Source organism: Panthera uncia, assembly GCF_023721935.1.
Source record: "Panthera uncia isolate 11264 chromosome A1 unlocalized genomic scaffold, Puncia_PCG_1.0 HiC_scaffold_17, whole genome shotgun sequence".
NCBI classification, from domain to species: Eukaryota; Metazoa; Chordata; class Mammalia; order Carnivora; family Felidae; genus Panthera; species Panthera uncia.
Window position 1 is genome coordinate 48,138,553 of NW_026057577.1, and position 26,512 is coordinate 48,165,064.

At 36.0% G+C, this 26,512-nt stretch overlaps 2 protein-coding genes across 4 annotated transcripts in view; one reads left to right on the forward strand and one right to left on the reverse strand.

Annotated features, from left to right (window-relative positions):
- CENPK (centromere protein K) overlaps window positions 1-3,688 on the reverse strand; it is a 36,380-nt gene extending 32,692 nt beyond the window's left edge. Inside the window, exon 1 of the mRNA XM_049649525.1 lies at window positions 3,627-3,688. The gene's annotated coding sequence lies outside the window, so the exon portion shown is untranslated. The remainder of the gene's footprint in view (window positions 1-3,626) is intronic.
- A 1,142-nt stretch (window positions 3,689-4,830) lies between these two features.
- Window positions 4,831-26,452, forward strand: PPWD1 (peptidylprolyl isomerase domain and WD repeat containing 1). 3 transcript variants are annotated; one of them, XM_049649539.1, is made up of 11 exons: window positions 4,831-5,067; window positions 9,987-10,089; window positions 10,793-10,893; window positions 11,031-11,151; window positions 12,936-13,383; window positions 17,117-17,307; window positions 18,167-18,356; window positions 21,078-21,259; window positions 23,116-23,197; window positions 24,335-24,517; window positions 25,552-26,450. In XM_049649539.1, exons 1-11 carry the CDS (start codon window positions 4,872-4,874, stop codon window positions 25,693-25,695), a joined length of 1,941 nt encoding a protein of 646 aa, XP_049505496.1. In that variant the 5' UTR covers window positions 4,831-4,871; the 3' UTR covers window positions 25,696-26,450. The 3 variants fall into 3 exon arrangements, with proteins under 3 accessions (XP_049505496.1, XP_049505497.1, XP_049505498.1); XM_049649540.1 differs by having other exon boundaries at window positions 5,065-5,150; window positions 25,552-26,451; XM_049649541.1 differs by lacking the exon at window positions 4,831-5,067 and having other exon boundaries at window positions 10,038-10,089; window positions 10,793-10,818; window positions 11,129-11,151; window positions 25,552-26,452.
- Window positions 26,453-26,512: the final 60 nt, after the last annotated feature.

The window sequence follows — 26,512 nt, forward strand, 5'->3', positions numbered from 1 at the left end:
CATCAACTGATGAATGGATAAAGAAATTGTGGTTTATATACACAATGGAGTACTACTCATTGCCATGAGAAAGAATGAAATATGGTCCTTTGCAGCAACATGGATGGAAGTGGAGAGTGTTATGCTAAGTGAAATAAGCCATACAGAGAAAGACAGATACCATATGGTTTCACTCTTATGTGGATCCTGAGAAACTTAACAGAAACCCATGGGGGAGGGGAAGGGAAAAAAAAAAAGAGGTTAGAGTGGAAGAGAGCCAAAGCATAAGAGACTCTTAAAAACTGAGAACAAACTGAGGGTTGATGGGGGGTGGAAGGGAGGGGAGGGTGGGTGATGGGTATTGAGGAGGCACCTTTTGGGATGAGCACTGGGTGTTGTATGGAAACCAATTTGACAATAAACTTCATATATTGAAAAAAAAAAAATAAAATAAAATAAACACATAAACATTTAAAAAAAATTTTTTTAATGTATGAAATAGATATATAAGAGAACAGGAGAGGATAAAATAGTAGGATAACTTGAGATTAAATGTCCACTTGAGACTATTAAATACCCACTAGCGAATATGTCATTAATTTAAAATGGAATTAGAACATGGTTATATATTTTCTTCTATAGTGTAGCAGCATAGGTACAAAGACCAAGTGAAAAAATGACAGTCTTTGACGTATGACCACAGGAATGAGTAACTACTAGAAGATAGAAAATATAATCACTAAAGAAAAAGAGGTCAAGAAAAAGGGAGGCCATATGTGGATATTAAAATCACCATGAAGTATGACAGTAGTGCTGCAGAGGGCTGCAGTGAGCCAGAAGCTAAAAATCTTCAAGAAATGAAGGAGCATGATATAATCTTGCTAGATGACTGCTGCAAGGAGTGGTAGGTAGTAGTAGACTCTGATGGCATGAAATGCAAAGTTGAGACAATTTTAAGGAAATAGACCAAAAAAGAAAAAAGATGTCTACCCCACAACACTAAATGCAAACCAGAACAGCCCACTCCCCCAAAACACTTTTATTCATAAGAAACTTAAGTTTTATACTACTTAATCAAGGTCTCATCAAGAGAGATTTTAAAGAAACTTGGGGAGGTACACCATGTTCAGAAATCAAATGACTCCATACTGTGAAGATGTTAATTCCTCCTAAGTTGATCTATTGAATCTTAATCAAAATTCTAAAAGTATTTGGGATGCCTGGATGGGCTCAGTTGGTTAAGTGTCTTACTTGATTTTGGCTCAGGTCATGATTTCATGGTTCATGAGTTTGAGCCCTGCATTGGGATCTGTACTGACAGCTCAGTGCATGCTTGGGATTCTCTCTCTCCCTCTCTCTCTGTCTCTCACTCTCAAAATAAATAAATAAATAAACTTAAAAAAAAAAAAAGTTCTAAAAGTTTCTATTTTTGTGGCACTTGACAAGCAAATTCTAAACTTTATATGGAAGGGCAAGGGGCCAAAAAACAGCCAAGACCCTCATGAAGAAGATGAGAAAACTTGCCTTACCACACATTAAACTTATTAAAAAACTATACTAATTTTTATAGCGTGGAATTAGCACATGGATAGGCAAACTGAACAGTGGAACATAAACACATAAAAGCCTTTCTGGATTCACACATTTATGGACCTATGATATAGAACACAGGTGGCAATGCAAATTAAGGGGATATAAGAACAATCCAAATAGGAGCATATTTTATAAACTATATTGCATTTTTTCCCCAGGTATAATTTGGTCCTTCATAGAACTTCCTCATTTTTTTTTTAACTAACTGCAGAGTATTTGGGTGGAGGGGAGGGAAAAGGTGGGTTAAGCCTAGATATACACCTCAATCTTTACATGATCCCTACATCCCTCAAAAATTCCAGAAACAGAAATGATAAAGCAGAACATAAAGAAAACATGGAGACATTTTTTTTGCTTGGATTGGGAAAGCATTTCTAACAAAACTAAATAAAATCTCCATAAATTTTTTTAAAATTCTGCAGGTACAAAGATATCATTAAAAAATTAAAAAATAATCTAACACCTCCTTACTAAGACACCACACTGTATTTTCTCTCACTGCACTGAGTAATAAACCCAAGTTCTTCAATATCCCACCCCCCAAAAAAAGCTAAAATGTAAAACCTCAAAATTTAAAGAAAATATTTGTAATATACATGGCACTCAAGACCTAATTTTCTTAATGTATAATGAATGCCTACAAATATGAAAAAAAAATCCAATAACCAACCATAAAAAAGAAAACCAATTTAAAAAAGTGATCACCATAAAAGTCAGGATATCAATGCTTTTGGAGGGAGAGAAGAAGGCAGGAGAAAGAACTTTGATTAGGATGGGCCAAATGAGAAACGTTTGGGATGATTATCAAAGTTTTATTTCTTGATCTACATGGTGATAAAGGTGCTCACCTTATAATAATTTATGGAATTTACATTTATTTTTATATGGTTTTTTTGATATCTATATTTTACTTTGCAATAAAAAGCTAAATAACAGAAACAATCCAAGAGAAATGAGCAAAGGACAAAAATGGGAAATTTAAAAAAATGAGAAATATCCTTTATATATAGAAAAATGCATTTTTAACCTTACTTATAAGTCATAAAAATGAAGATTAAACAAGAGTTATTTTTCATCCGGACTAGCAATAATGAAAAATTTAATAACAAACAATAATGAGAAGAATATAGAACAAGAGGCATACACTATTCACAAGAGGCATGCACTGTTCATAAACTAATCACTTTGTAAGATAATAAACAACAGCCATTAAAATTTTATTTTTTTTTATTTATTTTTATTTTTTTTTTATTTTTTATTTTTTAATATATGAAATTTACTGTCAAATTGGTTTCCATACAACACCCAGTGCTCATCCCAAAAGGTGCCCTCCTCAATACCCATCACCCACCCTGCCCTCCCTCCCACCCCCCATCAACCCTCAATTTGTTCTCAGTTTTTAACAGTCTCTTATGCTTTGGCTCTCTCCCCCTCTAACCCCAACCTTTTTTTTTTTTTTTTTCCTTCCCCTCCCCCATGGGTTTCTGTTATGTTTCTCAGGATCCACATAAGAGTGAAACCATATGCTATCTGTCTTTCTCTGTATGGCTTATTTCACTTAGCATCACACTCTCCAGTTCCATCCATGTTGCTACAAAAGGCCATATTTCATTTTTTCTCATTGCCACGTAGTATTCCATTGTGTATATAAACCACAATTTCTTTATCCATTCATCAGTTGATGGACATTTAGGCTCTTTCCATAATTTGGCTATTGTTGAGAGTGCCGCTATAAACATTGGGGTACAGGTGCCCCTATGCATCAGTACTCCTGTATCCCTTGGATAAATTCCTAGCAGTGCTATTGCTGGGTCATAGGGTAGGTCTATTTTTAATTTTCTGAGGAACCTCCACACTGCTTTCCAGAGCCAGCCATTAAAATTTTAAATACATTTAACTTCTGACCCAGAAATTCTATTCCTAGGAATAATACTATAGATGGATATATTTGCTTTAGTCTACACAGGAATGCTTACTACAGCATTACTCAAAAAAACTTTGTGTGAACTCTATGATCAAACTGTCTAGGTTTAAATCCCGGCTTCAATACTTACAAGCTGTGTGACCTTGGGCAAGGCACTTAAACTGTCTCTGCCTCGGTTTCCTTACCTGTAAAATGAAGACAATAACATTACCCCATAAAGTTGTTATGACAATTAAATGAGTTAGTATATACAAAGTTCTTAGAACTGTGCTTAGCATATGAAGTTGTATCATTACTAGCTATTAACATCACTATTAACAATCTGAAGTCAGCTAGTAAAAGACTAGTTAAATACCTTCAGCCATGTACAAAAATGTTTACACTGTTAATGTTATGGGTAAGGCTTTATATCAAAAGTAGGCTATTAGTAAAGCTTTGGGGAGGATCCTAAGTTGTAGGGTGATTTTCCAATGAAGAGGGGGGATGTGCCCCTAACCACTCTGCTCACCCCTTGTTCAAAGGTCAACTATATAGTGTTGTATATGAATTATATACCTCAGTTTTAAAAGAGGGGGGAAGACAGTAAATGTTATGTGGTTTTTACCACAATAAGTTTTTCTTTCTTTCTTTCCCTTTTTTTATTATTTATTTATTTATTTATTTTTTAAAGAAGAGAGCTGTCGAGAAGGCGGCTAAGACATGAAAGCGCAGACCAGGACGATGGCAGCAGGGGGAAGGATCCTACCATGTACCCTTGGGTTTCTTGGCCTGCCTAGTTGGTTCGTTCTCTCTCTTTCTTTCTTTCCTTCGTTCTTTCTCTCTCTCTCTCTCCCGCTCCCTCCCTAGAAAACAGTAAGAAGCGCCCACCACCTCTTTCTCGTGTGGGAGAATCAAGAAACTCAGGGAAGAAAACAGTTCCTTCAGCACCTGAAGGGAGGCCCTCAAGTTAGCTAGTTCCCTCAGTTCCCTGCCCCTCTGTCATTTCCCTCTAACCCGCTGGGTTCTAGAGCGGGAGAAGAGCGGGTCACAGGGACTGGCGGGGCGTCCGGTATCCAGTTCCCGTGAGGTTCAGGGTCCCACCATCGGCGCTACAGTTCCATGCCCTGGGAGCCTTCCAAGTGTCTACCGTTAAGGCGCTCTCCCTTACCCACCTCTCAACCACCACACAGCCACGGACTGCAGGCCACCTCCGCCTGGCTCAGACAGGACTTCCCGGCCTAGGGCCCCGAGCGCGCGCTGCTTGCTGATTGGATCTGCTCCTACGCACCCCAGCCAATCCCGAAACTCGCTCTGCCACTGACGTGTAGGCCGCGCCGCTTTGCGGATTGGTAGGGGAGCTGTGTCGTGTCGCGCCTTGTTTGACAACTCTGGCAATATGGCGTCCGAAGGTGGTAGCGATTCACAGCTGAGAAGAAGAAGGCGCCGGGACACGGGGGAGCCGGAAAAAACGGAACTCGGCGAAAGAGAGCTGACAGTGGTTGTGGCTGTGGCCCAAGAGAACGAAGAGGAAAATGAAGAGCGCTGGGTTGGGCCCTTACCTGTAGAGGCGACATTGGCCAAGAAGAGGAAAGGTAGCTACAGCGATAGACACAGGGCGAGTTGGAATCTGCGTCCCCAGACTGGGAAATTTCAAACCAGACTCAAAAATCAGATGGTGTGTGCTTGCGGGGTTTTATGCCCTCAGAACAGAGGGTCGGCTTCTGTTTTCTGGTCATTCTCTACTAGCACGTTCTCCCCGAAATAATGATTTGGGCTGAGTACAGCGTCTTTTTGCTACTATCTAACAATGTTAGTGACAGATGTGTTATAGGAACGTGTTCTAATAGATGCTAAAGCTAACTTATACTCACTACCTATTATGTGCTAAGCGCCTCTCATTTAACCCCTATAGCGGGCGCATTAGGTTGGAATTTCTGTCTCCGGTTTATTAAACGTCAAAGAGTCCAGTTCTCTTGAAAGCTTTTATTTCAGGAGTGCACTTAGTCTCTTGGGGCACGCGGGGACCGAGGGCGAGATGGCGGTGCCTATTTAGAATCGTAAAGAGTAGGTAAAGATCATTTTAATCCTGTCTCTTCCAATAATGAGTTTCTGACCTAGGAAAGTTACAGAAGTTTACTGGGTAACAAATTTTTCATCTAAAACCCGCGGTCTGTGGTTTTCAAACCACACGCAGGAGATGCCAAGACTTGAAATATTTTCCAACTTTCGTGGAATAGTGACCAAGTTTTATTAAATAAAAAGGGTAGGGAAGGAAGTTAAGTTTTTCTTATTTTCATAAGTTGTTCTATAAAATGTCTTCCTTGGTGTAAAACCATTAAAATACGATTTTTCTGAAAGGTCAAATCTTACTTTATCACTCTCTCTGCTTCAAACTCTTCAGTGATTTCTCATTTTAAAAACAAAGTCCAAACTTCCTATCATGGCATACAAGTTCCTTCACGATGTGATCTCTCCTTACCTCACCAGCACATTTCCATTGCTTCTGCTTCCTAACCCTGTCTTCCTTAGGCTGTACTCTAGCCATGTTAAAACACTTGAGAATGGGGTATGCTCTTTTTCTTCTTTGGATGCCTGCCAGGGTATGGTGTATACCTGAAATAATTTCCCACACTCCTTTTCCGGTGGCTAACTGTTGTCCAACTTGAGCACTCATCTCCAAATATCGCCTCCTCTGGGAAGCCTGTCGTTTCTCCAGTGTGGGCTGGGTTTCTAAAGAACACTGATCATAACTCCGAGGTAATTTTGAACACCTGAGTTTACAGATAGCTTTCAAATTTTATGTATCCAAATTTTGAAGAAGCTACTTTTTTGAACATTGTACATTGACACCCGTAAAGTGTTTGGTAGCTTTCAAATTTTATGTATCCAAATTTTGAAGAAGCTAGTTTTTTGAACATTGTACATTGACACCCGTAAAGTGTTATCTTTTTTACAGTTAGGTCTTTCTGTTAAATGTTTCCATAGCAACTTCTTCATTGCACTTGCTGCATTTTATAATTGTGTATTAAGTCTGTGATTGATTAATATTTGTCACCACTGCTAAGACTGTAAGCTTATAAGAGCACAGACCATGACTGCTTTGCTCCACTGATTGCACGTAGCAAGTGTTCAATAAGTATTTATTGAATGAATGAACATTACAAAGTTAATGCTCTTATAGTTGTAATAGAATATGTTTGCATATCCTTTTTTATGGAAACATAAAAAATATCAAAGTGCTGATGTTAGTATTAAGAGACAAAAATCTTACAAACTTAATACAATTGAGACAGATACAGCAATAATTAGGTGTGAAAATGTTTATAATTAAGTAGATGCTTATTGTATTTAAGCCAGTCAATAGTGTATTCAGTTTGAAGAAAAAAACTGAAATTTATAATTTTTTAATGTTTCTTTATTTTTGAGAGAGCGGGGGAGGGGCAGAGAGAGATGGAGACCCAGAATCCAAAGCAGGCTCCAGGCTCTGAGCTGTCAGCAGAGAGCCTGATGTGCTTGAATGTACTCACTGTGAGATCATGACCTGAGCCAAAGTCAGATGCTTAAGTGACTGAGCCACCCAGGCACCCTGAAAAAAACTGAAATTTAAAAACATGTCTGAAATGTTAGGGGCGCCTGGATGGCTCGGTCGTTTGGGCGTTCAACTTCGGCTCAGGTAATGATCTTGCAGTTTGTGAGTTCGAGCCCCGCATCGGGCTCTCTGCTAACAGCTCAGAGCCTGGAGCCTCATTCAAATTCTGTGTCTCCTCCTCTCTCTGCCCCTCCCATGCTCATGCTCTGCCTGTCTCTATCTCTCAATAATAAATAAACATTAAAAAAATTTTTTAAATAATTAAAAATTAAAAAATAAAAACATGTATGAAATGTTAGAAAAATAATCATTGAAGATTTTGTCTAAAAAGGAGTTTGAGGCACCTGGCTGGCTCAGTCACTAGAGCATAATAAAATTTATTAATTTAAAAAAAATGTTTTTAATGTCTATTTTTGAGGCAGAGAGAGAGACAGACCAATCGTGAATGGGGGAGAGACAGAGAGGGAGACAGAATTTGAAGCAGGCTGCAGGCTCTGAGCTGTCAGCAGAGAGCCCACTGTGAGGATTGAGCTCACAAACTGCGAAATCCTGACCCAAGTGAGATCACGTCCCAAGCCGAAGTAGGATGCTTAACCGACTGAGCCATTGAGGCGCCACCGCAAAAAATTTTTTTAATAAAAAGACGGGAGTGTGACATGCGTTTAGCTTTCTAGAAAAAGAGCTATCCTCTTTAACATGTTCTTTAGACGCTAGACTTTTCTATGCATTTTCAGAAAGACATTATAAATTGTTATATGACACTACCTTTAATTAACCAAATGGTTTCTCAAAGGTAGGAACTATGTGTTCCACTTCTTTATGTCCATGTGCCTTATAACCTATTTTGTTTTCAGTAAATACCTGCTCAAGTAAACTAACAAACAGCAAAAGGAATGTGTATCAGTATTATATTAGCTGCATAAAAGAAGTCCCAAATTAAACAGTCTAGGATCGGTATGGAGGCTTCAAAGGGACCTAGGCTTTTTCCAGTTTTCTGCCCTAACATCACTAAGATATGGCCCTCGTCTTTGTCCTGAGTGGTTATTAGAATCAGTTCTCTTATCCCAGTTCCCAAGTATAGGACTGAGAAAGGGAATAATGGAATACTTTTGAAGGAGACTTCTTGACTGTCACATAACACACTTCTATTTCATTGGCACATGGTCACACCTAACTCTGGAGAAGATGAGAAAGGTCGTCTTATAGCTGACTGTCATTTTGCACATATAAAGATGGTAGTTCTGTTATTAAAAATGAAGGGAAAGGAGTTCATTGGGCACAGCTTTGACTCTGCTATACAATAGTTATGAAAAACTATGAAACATCTCATTATGTTTAATGTAGGAAATTTTTTTTTTTATGTTTATTTCTGAGACAGAGACAGCATGAGCAGGGGAGGGACAGAGAGAGACGGAGACACAGAATCCGAAGCAGGCTCCAGGCTCTGAGCTGTCAGCACAGAGCCCGACGCGGGGCTCGAACTCACAAACTGTGAGATCATGACCTGAGCCGAAGTCAGTCGCTCAACCGACTGAGCCACCCAGGCGCCCTGGAAATTTTTTTTTGAGAGAGATCATGTGTGCTTTCAGAAGGAGAGAGAGAATCCCAGGCAGGCTCCACACTCGTTGTGGAGCCGAATGTGGAGCTCAGTCCCACAACTGTGAGATCATGACCTGAGCTAAAATCAAGAGTTGGTCACTTAGCCAACTGAGCTACCCAGGCTCCGCTCTAGCAACTTTTTGTAGGCATGTTTGGCCTTTGTTGGATTATTTTATTAGATACACATATAATGTCAATTTATGCTAGTAATATGGTTCATAGGTCTTGTAACAAAATATCTCCTCAGATTAACACTTTTTCAAATGTTTTGCCCCTGGTAAAAGTTGAGAAGTCCAGGATTTTCTCAGCTCTAAAAATCTATTTAGTATTTTATCATGTTTATCTGCTTCAACCCCACTACTAGTGACCTCAAAGAGGATTAGTGTCTTAAAGATAAACACCCATAGGTGGCCACTGGTCTCTTGTTAATTATTTAAATTAGAACTAATAATTGGCTCTCCTAATGGTTAGAAAGATGGTTGTGATACTTTCATGAAACTTTTTAAGGTTTTGGTTTTTTTTTTTTTTTCAATGTTTATTTGTTTTTGAGAGAGAGGGACAGCACAAGCGGGGGAGGGACAGAGAGAGAAAGGAAGATACAGAACCTGAACCAGGCTCCAGGCTCTGAGCTGTCATCTCAGAGTCCAACATGAAGCTCAAACCCACCATCCGTGAGATCATGACCTGAGACGAAGTTGGACGCTTAACCGACTGAGCCACCCAGGAACCCCAAAGTTTTTCTTTTTTAATGGAACCTTAATATTAAGCCAGAATCACTCAGTTAAGTTCTGAGGGCAGTTAAGCATCTGTACAATACCTGAGAACCTGTCATGACTAAATAATAACAGTGCTGTTCACTACTATGAAATACATAACAGACTGGATTTTTTTTTCATTACGTGTGAATTGAGAGAAATGTAATAAGATATAGAAGAAAATAGAAAATAGAATTTTTTTTTTGAGAGCGAAGGAGGGGCAGAGGGAGACAGAGAGAAGTGGGACTCACCCAAAGTTGGCCTCGTGTTAACCCGAAGTGGGGTTCATGTTCACCCGAAGTGGGGCATAAGCTCACCCAAAGCAGTGCTCAAGCTCACCTGAAGAGGGCTTGTGTTCCCTCGAAGCAGAGCTTGAGCTCACCTAATATGGACTCTAACTCATGAACCGTGAGATCATGACCTGAGCCAAAGTCAGATGCTTGACGACTGAGCCACCCAGGTGCCCAACAGAAAATAGAATGTAGAAAACTCTTAACAGAAAATGCAAAATAGTATATAGATATAGTTGCAGTTTAAAATAAATTTTTCTTTACTTTTTTTCCCTCAGTTCTAGAGTTTGAAAGAGTCTATCTTGAAAATCTCCCCAGTGCATCTATGTATGAGCGCAGTTACATGCATAGAGATGTTATCACCCATGTGGTATGCACCAAGTAAGTCTCACACATCTTTTTTTGTTTTTTTCTGAAAAATTTATTTTATAAAAATGCTTCAGTTTTGAAGATGATTTGTAAAAGTATCTTTAGGATACCATGGATTTCTATTTAATGCCACCGATTCTATAATAATTTAAGTTAAATGAAGTCCTACATATTCTTTCCAATTTCCTACAAGGAATGCATTCAAGGTAATATCAATACCATAGGTATTCAGATGGTTTCTATTTTTATACACCTTAAAGGGGAGACTATTCTGTACAAAATCTTTCTAATACTTAACAAGACACCTTGGATACGATACAAAACAAATGTACATTGGTTGTTTATCACCTTTTGAAGATGAGTACGTTTTCCATGTGAAAAGACTGCCTACAGGGTGATTTTACGATTAACGGGCTGTAAGGTCTACTGAAATTCCTGGTGAAATTTCTTTTTTTTTTAATGTCAAGTCCTAGCACATCTCTGATCCTAGCTCTTGGGGTTAAAGTTAGTGCCACATCAACTATTATGATATCCAGGAAAGAACTACAAAATTTGCCATTTTCAATCTACCCTCATATGGTGGTCTTTATAAAGAAAGCTTAAAATAAAAATATTTTGAAAGAGCCAAAGATTCTCAGTGAATGATTGCTTTGGGGGTACTAAATAACTCATAGATCTGCTTTACAAATTAACTTTTACAATTTTATGTATGCAGGACAGACTTTATTATTACTGCCAGTCATGATGGACATGTTAAGTTCTGGAAAAAAATAGAAGAGGGAATTGAATTTGTTAAACATTTTCGTAGTCACCTGGGTAAGAATTTCACTGTGTGTGTGTGTGAGTCTTAAATTGTATTGGTTAAAGTTTCTTTTAAAATGTTTTTTTTTTCTTTGAATCATGCATATCTGTTTCATTGGTATTTACTAGAATGTTTTGATTTATTTAAATAGGAGTTATTGAGAGTATTGCAGTTAGCTCTGAGGGAGCATTGTTCTGTTCTGTGGGTGATGATAAAGCAATGAAGGTGTTTGATGTAGTGAACTTTGACATGATCAATATGCTGAAGCTTGGGTGAGTCTTTTTTAAAGTATATACTTTTTAACTTAGTGAAATAATTTTTAAACTGTCACCATTTTGTAGATATTTCTAAACAGAATGTATTGCCATTGCCAGCTGTGCTTTTGAATTTTGCTTAGGAAAAGTAGATAGGAATCCTTGTTATGATGCTCTTTGGAGGCTTGTTGTTGTTAATCACAGCAGAAATTTTTAAATAGCATCATCACAAGGATTCATTATATCCATTTAACATTACTTAATAAAATAATGAGGATCCATCATGTCTAATTTGCTGGTACTTAGAATTAATCTCCTTGCTTTGCTTATTTCAGTAATATGTATTGTGTCTTATAAGGCTTATGTACATTTTGGAATTGAGGTGATTCGTTGGTAACTTTAAACTTTAAAGTATATTGATATCCACACCATGTGGTTGAACTACAGAAATGAGATGAATACTTTGTTTTAAGCATGTCTTTCTTAAGATATCATACTGAATTTATATACGTCTAAATGAATGTCACCTTGAAAATCTAGCATTGTCAAAAATAGTCTTAGGACTTGTCTTAGTTCAGACTGCCTTTACAGAAGACCATAGGCTGAGTGGCTTAACCAAAGGAAATTTATTTTCTCAGAGTTCCAGAGGCTGGAAAGTGCAAGACCAGGATTCCAGTAGGGTTTGATTTGTGGTGAGGGCTCTCTTTGGGGACAGGATGTAAGGAGGAATGGTATCTTCCTCTTTCCCTTCTGTGGAATTAGGGCCCCACATTTATGACGTCATTCAACCTTAATTACCTCCTAATTATCTCCAGATCAATCACCTTGGGTAACTGCAACATATGAATGGTGGGGGGACAAGAACAACAGTTCATTACATAGCAGTACTTCTTTTGGAATTTCCTTCAAAATCAGTTGATGAGCCATTAAAGGATATTAGTCTCATTACTTATGGTCAGAACTTATTTTTTACTACAAATAGAAATATATATTGGTTATCTTGTCTTATTCCCTGCTTTGTTTACCTACACTTTAGCTGTTTTTACAAATTAAATCTATTCTTAAATGTTGGGGATATTATTTAAGTTTTGGTAGGGATATTATTTAAGTTTTGGTAGAAATTCTAAAAGAAGAGTTCCAGAAGTTTTGAGCATCAGCACCAACATTGGAATAACTAACTTCTTTAACTGACTGCTTAGAAGGAGACAACACTCATTTGAGTGTGTAAGTTTGGTATTTTGGTTAAATCTGTCCCAGGTTAAATCTGTCCCAGTTCTTTTGTACTTTGTTTATCAGGTAGCATGTTCAAACTTTATAGTTGTAAGATTAAGTCACTAATAATGAAAATGTGATATCAAAATGTTTTCCTTTTGATCATAGTCATAACTAAAATATTTTGATTTTAAACATTTCAAGAATGAGTTTATCAAGTATACTGTTAGATATGAACCTATTTAAAAATAAGTTAAAAATAGACTGATACCTAGAGATCCAAAAGGCAATGCCCTGGAATATTTTAAGGCCCTGGTCTGATTAGGTTTTCTTATCTATCCAAAAGAAGTAAATGATCTGCTGTAGGAAGTTTTCTATGTGGTCTGATAAATCCTCAGAAGTTATTACCATTAGATTAATGAGGTCAGAAAGGGAAAACTAGTTGTTCCTCCCCAGTTTCTATTTCTGCTACTTTAGAGCAAGGAATCCGAAACTAACTAAATCATTGGCCAGGACATTGTTCTGGTGGTGAGAGTGGATAATGATGCTTACTTGTTGTATTAACTTCTTTTTTCCCCTCACTATTTTAGCTATTTTCCTGGACAATGTGAGTGGATCTATTGCCCAGGGGATGCCATATCTTCAGTTGCTGCTTCTGAGAAGAGCACAGGAAAAATTTTCATTTATGATGGTCGAGGAGATAACCAGCCGCTTCATATTTTTGACAAGCTCCATACATCACCTCTTACTCAGATACGGCTGAATGCAGTTTATAAAGCAATAGTGTCTTCTGATAAATCTGGAATGATTGAATACTGGACTGGGCCTCCTCATGAATATAAGTTCCCCAAAAATGTGAACTGGGAATATAAAACTGACACCGATTTGTATGAGTTTGCCAAGTGCAAGGCTTATCCAACCAGCATATGTTTTTCACCTGATGGGAAGAAAATAGCTACTATTGGTTCTGATAGAAAAGTTAGAATTTTCAGATTTTTAACTGGAAAACTCATGAGAGTCTTTGATGAATCACTAAGTGTAAGTGCAATATAAGTTTAATGGGAATTTCCTTTTCTGAGTGTCTTTATTTTGTGCAATTCCTAAAAGATATTTTTTCTGGATATAGATATTTACATTGATGGTTATTTTCTCTTAGCACATTGAAGATATTATTGATCTGTCTGCTCTCTTGCAGTGTTCTTGAAAACTCTTTTCCCAGGGTTTATGATGTGATATCTTCTGAGCCAATCATCCTTCTTTTGTGTGGCTTTTTCTCTGTTCACTCCTGCCTATTCATATGACTACTCCCAAATTGATTTCTCCATCTTACTATTGTGAATACACATGGTTCCATTTGTTTTGTTTTGTTTTGTTTTGCTCTCTTCATGAATGGCACCAATATCCATTTACTTGCATAAGCCACAAACCTGCGTCATCCTTAACTTCTTAACTCTTTTTCCTTACCCTCTATTTAATTCATCATGAATCCTGTCAATTTTAGTTTCTAAATATGCTTAAAATCTATCCCTTTCTTTTCAGCATAGCTGTCATTACCCTAGTTCATGATCTTTTGCCTGGATTGTCTCATGGCCTACTGCCTATATTCGGGCTTTCTCCTAATCAGTTATCCACACTGCATCCAGAGCAAATTTTTTAAGTGCATATTTGATCATTTCATTCTTTGAACCTCTTAGTGACTTCTTATTGTTCTTTGAATCAAGACCGAAGTCATAGCCTGCCTTATTGTGGCCTTTGCCTACCACTCTAGCCTACTGTCACTCACTTTTCTATCTGCCTCTTAACACTAGCCATTTACGCCTTATTTCAGTTTCTTGAACATGTCTTCCACCACAGGGCCTTTGCCTATGCTGTTCCTGCTGCCTGGTGTCACCCCTCCTCTGTTCTTTCCATTACCTGTTGAACTTAAGCTTCAAATCTCATTTAAAGAGTCACTTCCTGTGGGAATTCACTATTTGTCTAACCTAGGACAACTTTTTTTTTATGTGACTCAATATCACTCTGTTTATTTTCTCTTAGACCATTTGGCTTGGTCTTATTTTTGATTACTACATATCAACCCCTAGTAGACTAAACTCTATGTGATCTATGCTCCCTTATCTGTTTTGGCTCATGTTTGTATCTCCAGCACTAACAACAATATGTGACACATAATTACTGCTAACAAGAATTTGTTAAAGCATGTAGTTGTAGAATAAGACTTTCTATCCATGCAAAGTTAACAGTTTTTTGTGGAAATTGGGTCTGATCACCTGTTTCCCTCAAGTGTTCTCTAACTGCTAATGGTATGTTGAATCCTCTGAGAGTCTGTGGGTTGAACCTTCTTCATAGCAGTACTGTTTATTGTATAATAATTCTACATTGTTGGTAGTAACCAGTTTAGATTCCTTACATTAAGGTCTTAAATTCTGTTACTCTTCTTAGTGACACTCTTGTTTGGTGGCAAGTGGCTTTAAGTTGGGTGGATTATCTACCTGAAGTAATATGAATCCAGACACATGTGAAGATCTGGTTGTTAGATCATCCTCCTGACTCATTTTCCTTTTGGAAGAGAACAGCTTTCCACTCTACTTTGAAGAATAGGAGAAAACTGTGATGTTTTCTTCATTAATGGCAGCTGGTAACTAGATATTAGTTCAACTTAAATATAACTTAAAGGCCTTTTACCAACTTGCAGCTCTCTGAAGATTCCTCAGCAAAAGAAATATTTAAGAACACAGTCTCTGGATATTAATTTCTTAACACGAATACTCTGTTTCTTCATTATTGACTTCAACAAGTGTTGAGGGCTGAAATAAGATGAGGTCAGTAGTAAAGCTTATGACAGAAGTGAGATTCAAAATGAGAGATTGTCCAAACAACAACAACAACAACAACAACTAAAACAAATGCCGAGTAAATTAATTAGAATGATAGTGGGTAGTAAATCAGTGGAATCTCACAGTTAATGAGATATGCATATGGTTACACAGTTGTGTATCACAGAGGCCCTGCTATTAAGGCTAGAATACTGTAAAAAGATACTGCTGTATTTATCAGGTTGGATTAACATTTATGAAATACTTGCACGCAGGCAGACAACCGTCTACAAACTTTAAGTCATGAAAATGAATCTAATCTAGTAAAATAATCAGGGGTCCCTCTCTATAAAAATGCTAGGCTATTTCTAGCATATGAATAAACAAGTAGTCTCAGAGACTGGAGATAAGAAAACCTAATGACCAACAGGCTTTTTTTCTGTCCTGTAAGACCCTTGCTTCATGTTGTTCCCTAATGCATATACCTCCTTTTGTTTTTATGGAGTTGTGTACATTGTTGTTCTTTCCATATCTAGAAAAATGGGATTTCCAGTTAACACAAGCATGAAAATAAATAGACTGGACATAAGCTTGGCTTCTTTTTATCTCCAGTGGAGACCTGCTGTTGAATTCTGCTGTTTGATTCCCTAAATGTCTGGAAACGAAAGATCTTAATGGGGGAGAAGCTTATAGTGTGATAATACATAGTAATTGAGATGTGACCTTATCTGAAAATTGTGTTAAATATCTGAAGAAAAGAAAACCAAATAAGCTACAGAGCATTTATAAAAATATTCATCTACCGTAAATGACATTTGCCTAATGATAATCTGTGTTGGGTTCTCTATAAAAATAACTTGAAACATTTTCTAAAATATCATGAAATTGTTATAAATTAGTGAAATAATAAGAGTTCATTCAATAAAAATTGAGTGCTTGTTATATCATGTCAGGTCCATGATCCTTTTACAGGGACCTTACACTCTGTAGTTACAGTGTCCAGTGTAGTAGCCACTAGCCACATGTTGCTGTTGAGTGCTTGAAATGTGGCTAGTCCAAATTGAGACAGGATGAAATTATAAAATACAGGATTTCAAATACTTAATATAAAAAAAAATAGAATATAATTTATCTCAAATTTTTTTAAGATTTTATTTTAAGTAACCTCTGTACCCATCATGGGGCTCAAACCTACAACCCTGAGATCAAGAGACACATGTTCCACAGACTGAGCCAGCCAGGTGCTTCTATCTCAATTTTTAAGTATTGAGTAAAGTTTAAATGATTATATTTTGGATATATGGGGCATAAAACCTTATTGAGACTAATTTCACCTGTTTCTTTTACTTTAAGTAGCTACTAGGTAATTTAAAATTACATGCTTGGTTTGCATTATCTTCCTATTGGAAAGTACTAGTTTGTGGCATTTATTTATTTATTTATTTATTTATTCATGAGAGAGCACAGTAGAGGAGGGGCGGGGGGGGAGAGAGAGGGAGAGAGAGAGCGAGAGAGAGAGAGAGAGAGAGAGAGAGAATCTTAGGAAGGCTCCACACCCAGCATGGAGCCCTACATGGAGCCAGATGTGGAGCTCAATCTCCTAACTATGAGATCATAACCTGAGCTGAAATCAAGAGTCCGACGCTTACCCAACTGAGCCACCCAGGTGTCCCTAGTCTGTGGCTTATAAAAGGCAGCAGATACCTTTTTTCTGTACAGAAGACAGTAGTTACATTAACTGTTTTTTTTTTTTTATTAAGAAGAAGCAGTTAGTGTAAATACTATTATTTTACGATTGAACTTACTAATGTCTTTTTATTTCCTGCGTATGGAATTTAGAATCCTCTTTAAGGTAACCTATAAGTACACAAATTTTCAGTGGCTTTTAATGTGTACTGTGCTTCTATTTAAATTCTCATTCCCTTTATCACATAGCTTTTTTGTTTACTCCCTAGATGTTTACTGAACTGCAGCAGATGAGGCAACAGCTACCCGACATGGAATTTGGCCGACGAATGGCTGTTGAACGTGAGTTGGAGAAGGTGGATGCAGTAAGATTAATTAACATAGTCTTTGATGAAACTGGACACTTCGTGCTATATGGAACAATGCTAGGCATTAAAGTTATAAATGTAGAAACAAACCGGTAAGCTTTAATAAGATGTTTTTTAAAAGTGCATTCATTTATGGGGGACCATTTCCTCTTTCAGGGAAACAAAGGGAGTTTTGTTTGTTCCAAGACAAGTGGAATGGTCCCAAATGTCTAAACTTAACCAAATGTTTTGACTGGATTTTTTGTGGTCTTTTGGTTGTTTATAATCTTATGTAAAAAGTTTCCACTCATGTTTGTAAAAGAAATGGAAAAAAAGATATGCATAGTTTCAAGGTTGTTTTTTTTTTTTTTTTTTTTTTTTTTTTAACAAGTTTCAATCTCTCTTTTGCTTATTGATTTAAATTAGCCTGGTTCATATTAAATGTTGCCAAATATTTTAACCACAGAATTCAGCATTACATCCTGCTAGACATAAAATCAGAAGTTAAAATGCATGAAACCACAATAAGCCTTTTGTGCAAACAGTCCATTTGGTTTTAGTACAAAATAGCTACAATCAGATACTAACACTGAATGTAAATGAAAAGAACTTAAAAGTATATTTTAAAGAGAAAAAAATGTAGGTCTGTACATTCTCACATAGAAACAAATTTATATTGTAGTTCTTCACAGTATAGAATCTTTGAAGGCTTGCAAAAAGATTAAGATAATAGGGATAGGTTAAAATTATGCATGAATGATTGTGTTTGTTTTTTTTTTAACCAGAAAATTCCATCCAATTTAAAATAACTCTTTCTGGGGAAGGGGGTAGAGAAACACTTTTTAAAAAACTTTTAGTAATTATTTTATACAAAGGTAAAGGATAGTTGATTTCTAGATTTTATCTATAAAATTTTTATAATTGGAATTAATCGTGGTATTTTACTGTATAAAACATTGTTGTATTTTCCAGGTGTGTGCGCATCTTAGGCAAGCAGGAAAATATTAGAGTGATGCAGTTGGCTCTGTTCCAGGGAATAGCCAAAAAACATCGTGCTGCAACTACTATAGAAATGAAGGCTTCTGAAAATCCTGTTCTTCAAAATATTCAAGCTGACCCAACAATAGTTTGTACATCTTTTAAAAAGAATAGATTTTACATGGTATGCGGAAATACTAGGAAATAGGCCTTAATTCTTCCAGTTTGGTTGGAGATTTATTTTCTTAGGTTGTGCTTTCAACTGAAGAGAATGTTGGCAATAATAGCATGCTTTCTAAACAACCAGAATACCATCTTAAAACATTAATATTGCATAATTTTTAACTAGGACTCGATTTTGTACTGATTTCCCTCCTGTTTTGAAAAATCTTCGACCTGGCTTCTACAACTATTTATGTTGTCTAAGATGTAAGGAAGTAAGTGGTTATGGTAATAATTGCATCCAAAATAGCTTTTGCTATGGGGTTTTAAAAGTTCTAAAAAAGATTATTTTTCATCTTTTGTTCTTAATTTATCTTCCCTGAACTTGCACACTTGCTTCTCTAAGCACATTTCTTTTTTTACCTTTTAACTCTCTTGTAATGGTGCTACCTTAAAAGTTTATATTCCTGACAATTTTTTTCTTCCCTAGAGAACTACAAGTACTTTACATGTTAACTAAGACTGGGCTCAGAATCAAACTGTCTAAACTATCTAGGAGTAGCCGTGTCCTAACTGTTGAACCAAGCAGAAAAATCTAAAGTGTAGAGACCTCTGCCCTACCATTCTGTCCTTCACACTGCAGTCAGAGACTGAGTCCCAAATTTGGTTATTTGCCTAAAATCCTTTAATGGCTCCTCAACTATCTATATTAGCTGGCTCTTCTACCTATCTTTCTTCATTTTTTAGTTCATTTGCTACTCTGACTGAACTTGATCCTGTTTGCAATAGCTGAGTGTTGTTTTTTTACCTCAAGGCATTTACACAGGCTGTTCCTTCTGCCAATCACATACCTGTCCCCAGTTCCTACTTATATCAGTTCCTACTTGGAAACCTTCTCTTGACATCAAGTCTGAGTTACATCTGCCTGGTTGTGCTCTATGTGTCACAGTTTTTGGAATAGTTTACTTTCTCTCTTTCTTTTTTTTTTTTTTTAAATATCTGTAATACTGTCATCTCCTCCTTAAGGTAATATAAAATCCTCAAATACAGGGCATTATATTTTCTTCACTGTTCACAGGTTTGTTAAAGTGTGTGGCTCATTCTAGTATACTGATTCTTTTCATCTGATATCTTGTAAGTAGCTGTGATGCTATTCAGGTTGCCAGCATTTGATTAATGTAGGAAATAGCAGTTCATCCCAAACAAGCTTTTAACCAAAAAATGGATACATTCTTTTAAGATGAAAATTTTATGTAGAACTTTCAAAGTCATTGCTACAAAAAATAATACTGGTTACAGGGAAATAGTTTTTCTTGTTTTTACCTGTAATTTAACTGTTTTGAAGGTAAAAGCTAACTCTTGATATACACTAAAAACATACTAATTTTCTATCCTCTTTATCAAAAAACTAATAGATTATTCTCTTCCCCTAAAGTTTACTTTTATGTTGATTAAATCACATGTGTTGTTAACATTGAAGAAAAAAAGTTACTATGCATCTTTATACAGCTAACATGTTCATAAAATTATCTTTCATTTTATTAGACATACATATTCGTAAGCAAAAGTAGAATGGTACATACATATATGTAAATTTTTTATCTCTTTTCAAATCAATATCAAAATATGACAAAATATGAACTTTGGTAGTTCAATATGTGAGCTAAATTAAAATACCTATTTAAAAATTCATACAAATCAATCATACAACTGATAATGTCTGTCATTCCTTTGAAAAATGGAGAATAAGATGATAAGTCAACAACATCCTAGCTTGGTTGTTTCTTTATTTGGAATTTATCCAAGTAGATCCGGAATGACATTAGGCAAGACAGGGCCTGGGGCACTGGCTTTACTTTCCTGGAACTCAGTTGATAATCAGGTAGAGCTTCCTCTGGAGAAAAGATTTCTACTTCCTGAAAGTCAAGTTAAAAAAAAAAAAAAAAAGGCTCAGAGGAGTCCAAAGTTTTAACAACTGAAAGATTTCTCTCAATTTTCCCTATTCCCTGAGGTATCCTGAAATTTCTGTAACTTCACTCAAAATTTACATTCTTTCTTCCAAGCTTCAGGGTTTAGATAGAACAGATGGGGGCTTTGCAGGAAAAAAAAAAACTAGCCAAGATGCATTACAGATTCATCTTTGAATCCTCAACCTGCCTAGCACCAGGTTCTGTTCATTATAACAACAATTATTAATATGTATATAGTGCCTTTTACATATTAGGCACTATTCTCCAAGCATTTTATATCCCTTCATTGAATCTTCACAATAGGTACGATTTTGAGGTAGTTATCCCCATTTATGAATGAGGAAATGGAAGAAATGAATTTATTTTGCCAAAATCATGTAACTAGTAAGTAGCAGAATGGAATTCAAACCCAGGCAAGCTAAATAGTGAAAAGTAAGCACTGGTTGACAGGTTAGAACATACTAGCGGGCAGAGGCAGAAAACTACCTCAAATAAAAGCGCATCTTGTTCAGTGTGCACCCAAAAAGAAATTAAATCCCATTTGAAACCATACACCTTCACTGCATGGATTGTTGTTATGTTAGGCAAGTGTAAAAATAATTTAACTGTATTACACATCCTGTGATAGGAAGTGATTGCTGCAGTAAGGACTTATTCTGATGTGAATTCTTACTTTGCTCAAATACCATAGATAGAAATGAAATTTTACTGTTGATAACATTTTAACCAGATGAAAAATTTAATTCATTCACTCTCTTTAATTTTCCTCTGAGTTTACCAAACGAGAACCAGAAGATACAAAAAGTGCAGATTCTGACAGAGATGTTTTTAATGAGAAACCTTCTAAAGAAGAAGTCATGGCAGCCACTCAAGCTGAAGGACCTAAACGTGTTTCAGATAGTGCCATTATCCACACAAGCATGGGAGACATTCATATCAAACTTTTTCCTGTTGAGTATGTACTGTCTTCTGTCTGAAATGAACATCAATGTAAATGTGTTTATTGGAAGAAACTGTGCAACTTAAAATTGCTATTTCAACTTGAGGAATTTTATTTTTTATTTATTTAAAAAAATTTTTTAAATGTTTTTATTCATTTTTTGAGAGACAGAGACAGACCATGAGTGGGAGAAGGACAGAAAGAGAGAGGGAGACACAGAATTTGAAGTAGGTGGGGCTCGAACCCATGAACCATGAGATCATGATCTGAGCCAAAGTCGGCCACTTAACCGACTTAGCCACCCAGGCGCCCCTCAACTTGAGGAATTTTAAAGAACTGAAGGGTTTGAAAAGAATGTCTGTCTTTAGCTTTCTGATAACTGTTCCTCTAGAAAATGGGGATATTTTATATATATATATATATATATATATATATATATATATATACACATACACACACACACACACACACACACACTTCACAGGTTTATTATTATGCATACAAAACAAATGGCTATGAAAGTGCTGAATGTAAACTATAAAATGGTTTATAAATGGATATTAACATCAACTGTGCATCCCATCTATATTTTGTGGCTCATTTGTTATAACTGGCTTTACCCTCAAAGCAAATCTTTAAGGGGAGGATAATTCCTTTTCCTCCTTACATTTCTTAGACCTCCACTACTTCTTTAGTTCTTTCTATAGGTTTTGAAAATTCCAACAAGGGGCATCTGAGTGGCTCGTTCAATTGAGTGTTCAACTCGATTTTCAGTCAGGTCATGATCCCCGCTCAGGTCATGATCCCAGAATCATGGGATTGAGCCCCATGTTGGGCTCTGCACTGCCTAAGATTCTCTGTCTCTTCCTCTACCCCTCTCCCCTGCTTGTGCTCTCTCTAATATAAATAAATACATACATACATACATATATACATACATACATACATAATTGATCAATCAATCCAACAAAAAATGTACTGAAAAAAGCAGAAAGGAATTCTGGACAGTTTAAAAGTTTGCAAGATGAACATGCAATGCCAAATCCAATAGAATATCTTTGGCTATTCTTGATCCAAAGAGTGACATCTTTGGGGCGCCTGGGTGACTCAGTCACTTGAGCATCCAACTGTTGATTTTGGCTCAGGTCATGATCCCAGGGTCATGGGGGTGAGCCCCGCGTCAGGCTCCTTGCTGAATGTGGAGCCTGCTTGGAATTCTCTCTCCCTCTGCCCCTCTCCACTTCTGTCTCCAAAAAAATGAAAACGAAAAACAGAGTGACATCTTTTACAACCCCTTTTACTTAAAAGTACTTCTTTATTTTGTATATGAGTGTTTTAAATGTTTTAAATGCTGTAACATGAGATTAAATCATCACATGAGATTAGTTAACATTTAGAAAGCTTCATACTTTTGAGTGTGTGATTGTCATTTAAAGTTGATTAGATTTAGGAGATACCATTTGAGAGAGAGCAGGTCCTTGGTTAGGAAGTGTGTCAGTGTACCATAACGCTGTTTTTGTAAGAAAATTATCTTTCCCAGGAACTGAACCTACTATATGCAGTGAATATACATATCTTACGGTGCTGTAGCTGTACTTTTTTTAACTGCTAAATGACTTTGAAATTTAAATACTGTCAAACTCAAATATAATAAGCATTCTTTATCTAAAGATAATATATTAAACAATATTAATATACTGTGGCTTATGTGATCTTTCATCTCTTCTGTCCTGAGATGAGAAGAGGTTATGGAAAAAGACTGTCCTGAAACATTCAGAAGGTATTGCAGGTGTCAGTAGAAAGCAGAACTGCAAAGAAAACTATATTAAGATGCTCTGAATGGATTTCATATTTTTAACATATCTTACTAGGTGCCCTAAGACAGTGGAAAACTTCTGTGTTCATAGCAGAAACGGCTATTATAATGGGCATACATTTCACCGTATAATTAAGGTAAGTTATACAAAATTTATATGACTTCAGGAATAGTGTGTTTTGCATAACCAGAGGTTTAAACACAAGGAATCTTCCTGTCTCACAATTATCAGTTTATTAAAAAGGAATAGGAAAAATGGGACTTTCTAAGCCAAAAGAAGAATGGATAGTCATGAATATCAGATCTGGAATAAATGCAGGAACAGTAACATGGTACCTTTTTAGAAGCACTGCACCAGTATTTTGTCAGCAGCTAAACCCAAGGGTCAGACACAGAGTAAAGGGCATGCTGAGATAAAACCAATAGTTAAAGTTACTCATACCTAGTGACTAAATAAGGTCTAGATCTAGAAAATAAGATTTTAAATAATAGAAAAGACATCATGCTACTTAATCTTTGAGAACCACCATTAATACCTGAAGAGCAGAACGAACTTGTCCCAGGATTTTGTTGAGCATTGTTCCATAAAATGGATGGGGCAGTAGTGTAGTTCTTGGTTACTGATAGGTTCAGAAATGGCAGGAGAAATGACAGGAGGAATAATCAGATTTGGGGGGGTTCTGAAAGAATTAGAAAAATGACTCACCAGGCAATCCAGAATTTTAGGGAAAGGGAAGAGAGAAGAGTGGGGCAATTATATAAAACCTTATACACTCTACAGATCTAAAACTTATTTACAATATTAATTGGTTTTAATTGCATTATTGGGAAAGATAGTACATGACTATTCATGAGGAGACCTTTGCAGTTTTGTTTCAGTAACTGAAATAAGGTTGTGTTTAAGCAGTGGAAATACATCATCTAAAGTATAACTTACTAAGGTTTTAATAAAATCACTTGATAGAGTGACTATTAAGAAAAGGGGTGCCTGCATGGCTCAGTCAGTTAAACATCCAACTCTTGATTTTGGCTCAGGTCATGAGCTCACACTTCATGGATTGGAGCCCCACATCAGGCTCTGTGCTGACGGTGTGGAGCCTGTTTGGGATCTCCCTCTCTCTCCGCCCCTCCCCCACTGGTGCATTCTCTCTGAAACTTAAAAAAAAAAAAAAAAAAAGATTTTACTGAATATAAAACACACTTAAACATAGAATTCCAAAACGTACATATAGAAAAGTACAGTGTAATATGTTTTTTGTATACTTCCTCTTAAGGGCTTCATGATTCAAACAGGAGATCCAACAGGTACTGGTATGGGAGGAGAAAGCATATGGGGAGGAGAATTTGAAGATGAGTTTCATTCAACATTACGACATGACAGACCATATACACTCAGCATGGCCAATGCTGGATCAAATACTAACGGATCCCAGTTTTTTATAACAGTAGTACCAACGGTAAGTAGAACAGCATTGTCTATAAGCTGTCATATAAACTGTAAGTTGTCATAGGTTATGATCTAAGAATGAATTCAGTAAAAGAGAGCTGCATTATTCTCTACTATTATTTATTTCTGCCAGCATATAAAAAATGAAACAGTTTAGATGAGAAAATGTAAAATTACCTAACAAATCAGATTTTGCTTTGTAAAACAATACTTGCGTAACTCAGGACTCTGGAGTTTAAGTCACCTTGCCACTACTAATTGTACAATAGAAAACAAATTATTTCACTTCTGGGCCTGTTTCCTTTAGAATGGGGGGGGGGATTAGAGTATATTAATTCTCAAATTTTTTAAGACATTTTTTTCTATATTTTAACATCTCTGATATCAGAATGCAACTTATATTGCGACATACAGTATAAGAATATTGAGCTCTATTGCTGTGCAGTTACACAACATTATAAAAATTATTATACTTTATTTTTTGGAATTAAGCACCACATAATGAAGAAAAATATAACTACTACCCATCAGGCACAAAGTAATATTCACAATACTTCTAGTATCACTATACCCAGTTTTAAAAAACAGATGACTATACAAACAGTGCGACATGATCAACTTGCCAAAGGTCAAGTAAGTAGCAGAGCGAACATTTGAATTCCCATCTCTCTACTACAAAAGCACATGCTACTTAAACAATTCCAAACAATTCCTGCCTCTTTTGCAGGTCTGATTCCTACAGAGAACTTTTAAAGCCTTAGCCAGTATTCTTTAAGCCATGCAAAGAAACTTACCTTTAGCAAACATCTTTCAGGTCCGTTTGGTCTGAAAGATGCAGCTAATTAAACATTATATTATGCTGTTATATTTTTTCAGATAAACATGGAAATCACTCTTAAAAGCTGCTAGATGAAATTAACTGTATATATTTTTATTAAATTAAAAATGAAGCATAAGTTTAAATTCTCTGTAATTTTCTTACCCAGAGGGTGTAATTTAAGAAATCTGGGTTTACCAAGATTTTCCGTTTCTCCTTCAATGCAGCCTTGGCTTGATAATAAGCACACAGTGTTTGGACGAGTGACTAAAGGAATGGAAGTTGTACAGAGGATCTCCAATGTCAAAGTCAATCCCAAAACAGATAAGCCCTATGAGGATGTCAGCATCATAAATATTACTGTCAAGTAAAATAAGGTTTGTTTCATTGTATGTGTAAATAGAAATACATGTATATTAAACACAGGGTTATTTTACACAGGAAGCTCTTAGAACTTGCTGAACATCCAAATCATGTTTCAAGTATGCAATATTATGTTTTTATATTTTTCATTAAAGGACCTTTTTTAAAACCCTGCCTTTCATTTTTCTCACAATATTTCTTATCCTAGGAGGTGATAAACTGAAATTGGACTAAATCTGGGCAAATCGCACTCGTATGTAATTTCTCATGAGACTCAAAAACCATATTAAATAGAGTTGTATGCATTAATATATATTACTATATTAATATATGCCACATAATCTGCCCTCATGTTTCTTTAGATCCACTAAGAAAGGGTATCAGAATCTGATAGTAATATACCACTTCCTTTCTTTTCTTAGGTTTGTGTTTCATGCCAAATAGTTTTGCCTTTTAATCATTGTTAAAAATAGTAAGCAGGGGTAAGTAAAACTTCAGTAAATAAATAAGAAGTAGTTTATTAAAGATTTAGAAATAACTTATCCTCTAGTTGCAATGTTAAGTCACATTTAAATGAGTATTATAGCTAGTATTTAAATTTAAGAATCTGAATAAATGAATATTAGTCCTTGGTTTTATATGCAGGTTCATTTATTATTTACACATTATTTTCCTAATGTAGCTAAATCCCAATTTTCTGTCCTGAAGTTAATAGTATCTTTTTTTACATTACTAAATACTCCATCAAGAAAGTATATATTAAGTAAAACTTTTAACAGCTAATGGAGCATTTAGTAGAAATTTGAGCAATAAAACAGTGTAAGT

Coding starts and splice junctions, on each gene's coding strand:
- PPWD1 (XM_049649539.1), top strand. CDS start 4,872: ATGGCGTCCGAAGGTGGTAGCGATTCACAGCTGAGAAGAAGAAGGCGC. Junction 21,260..23,115: donor ATCAAACTTTTTCCTGTTGA/GTATGTACTGTC, acceptor ATATCTTACTAG/GTGCCCTAAGACAGTGGAAA. Junction 24,518..25,551: donor TTATAACAGTAGTACCAACG/GTAAGTAGAACA, acceptor CCTTCAATGCAG/CCTTGGCTTGATAATAAGCA.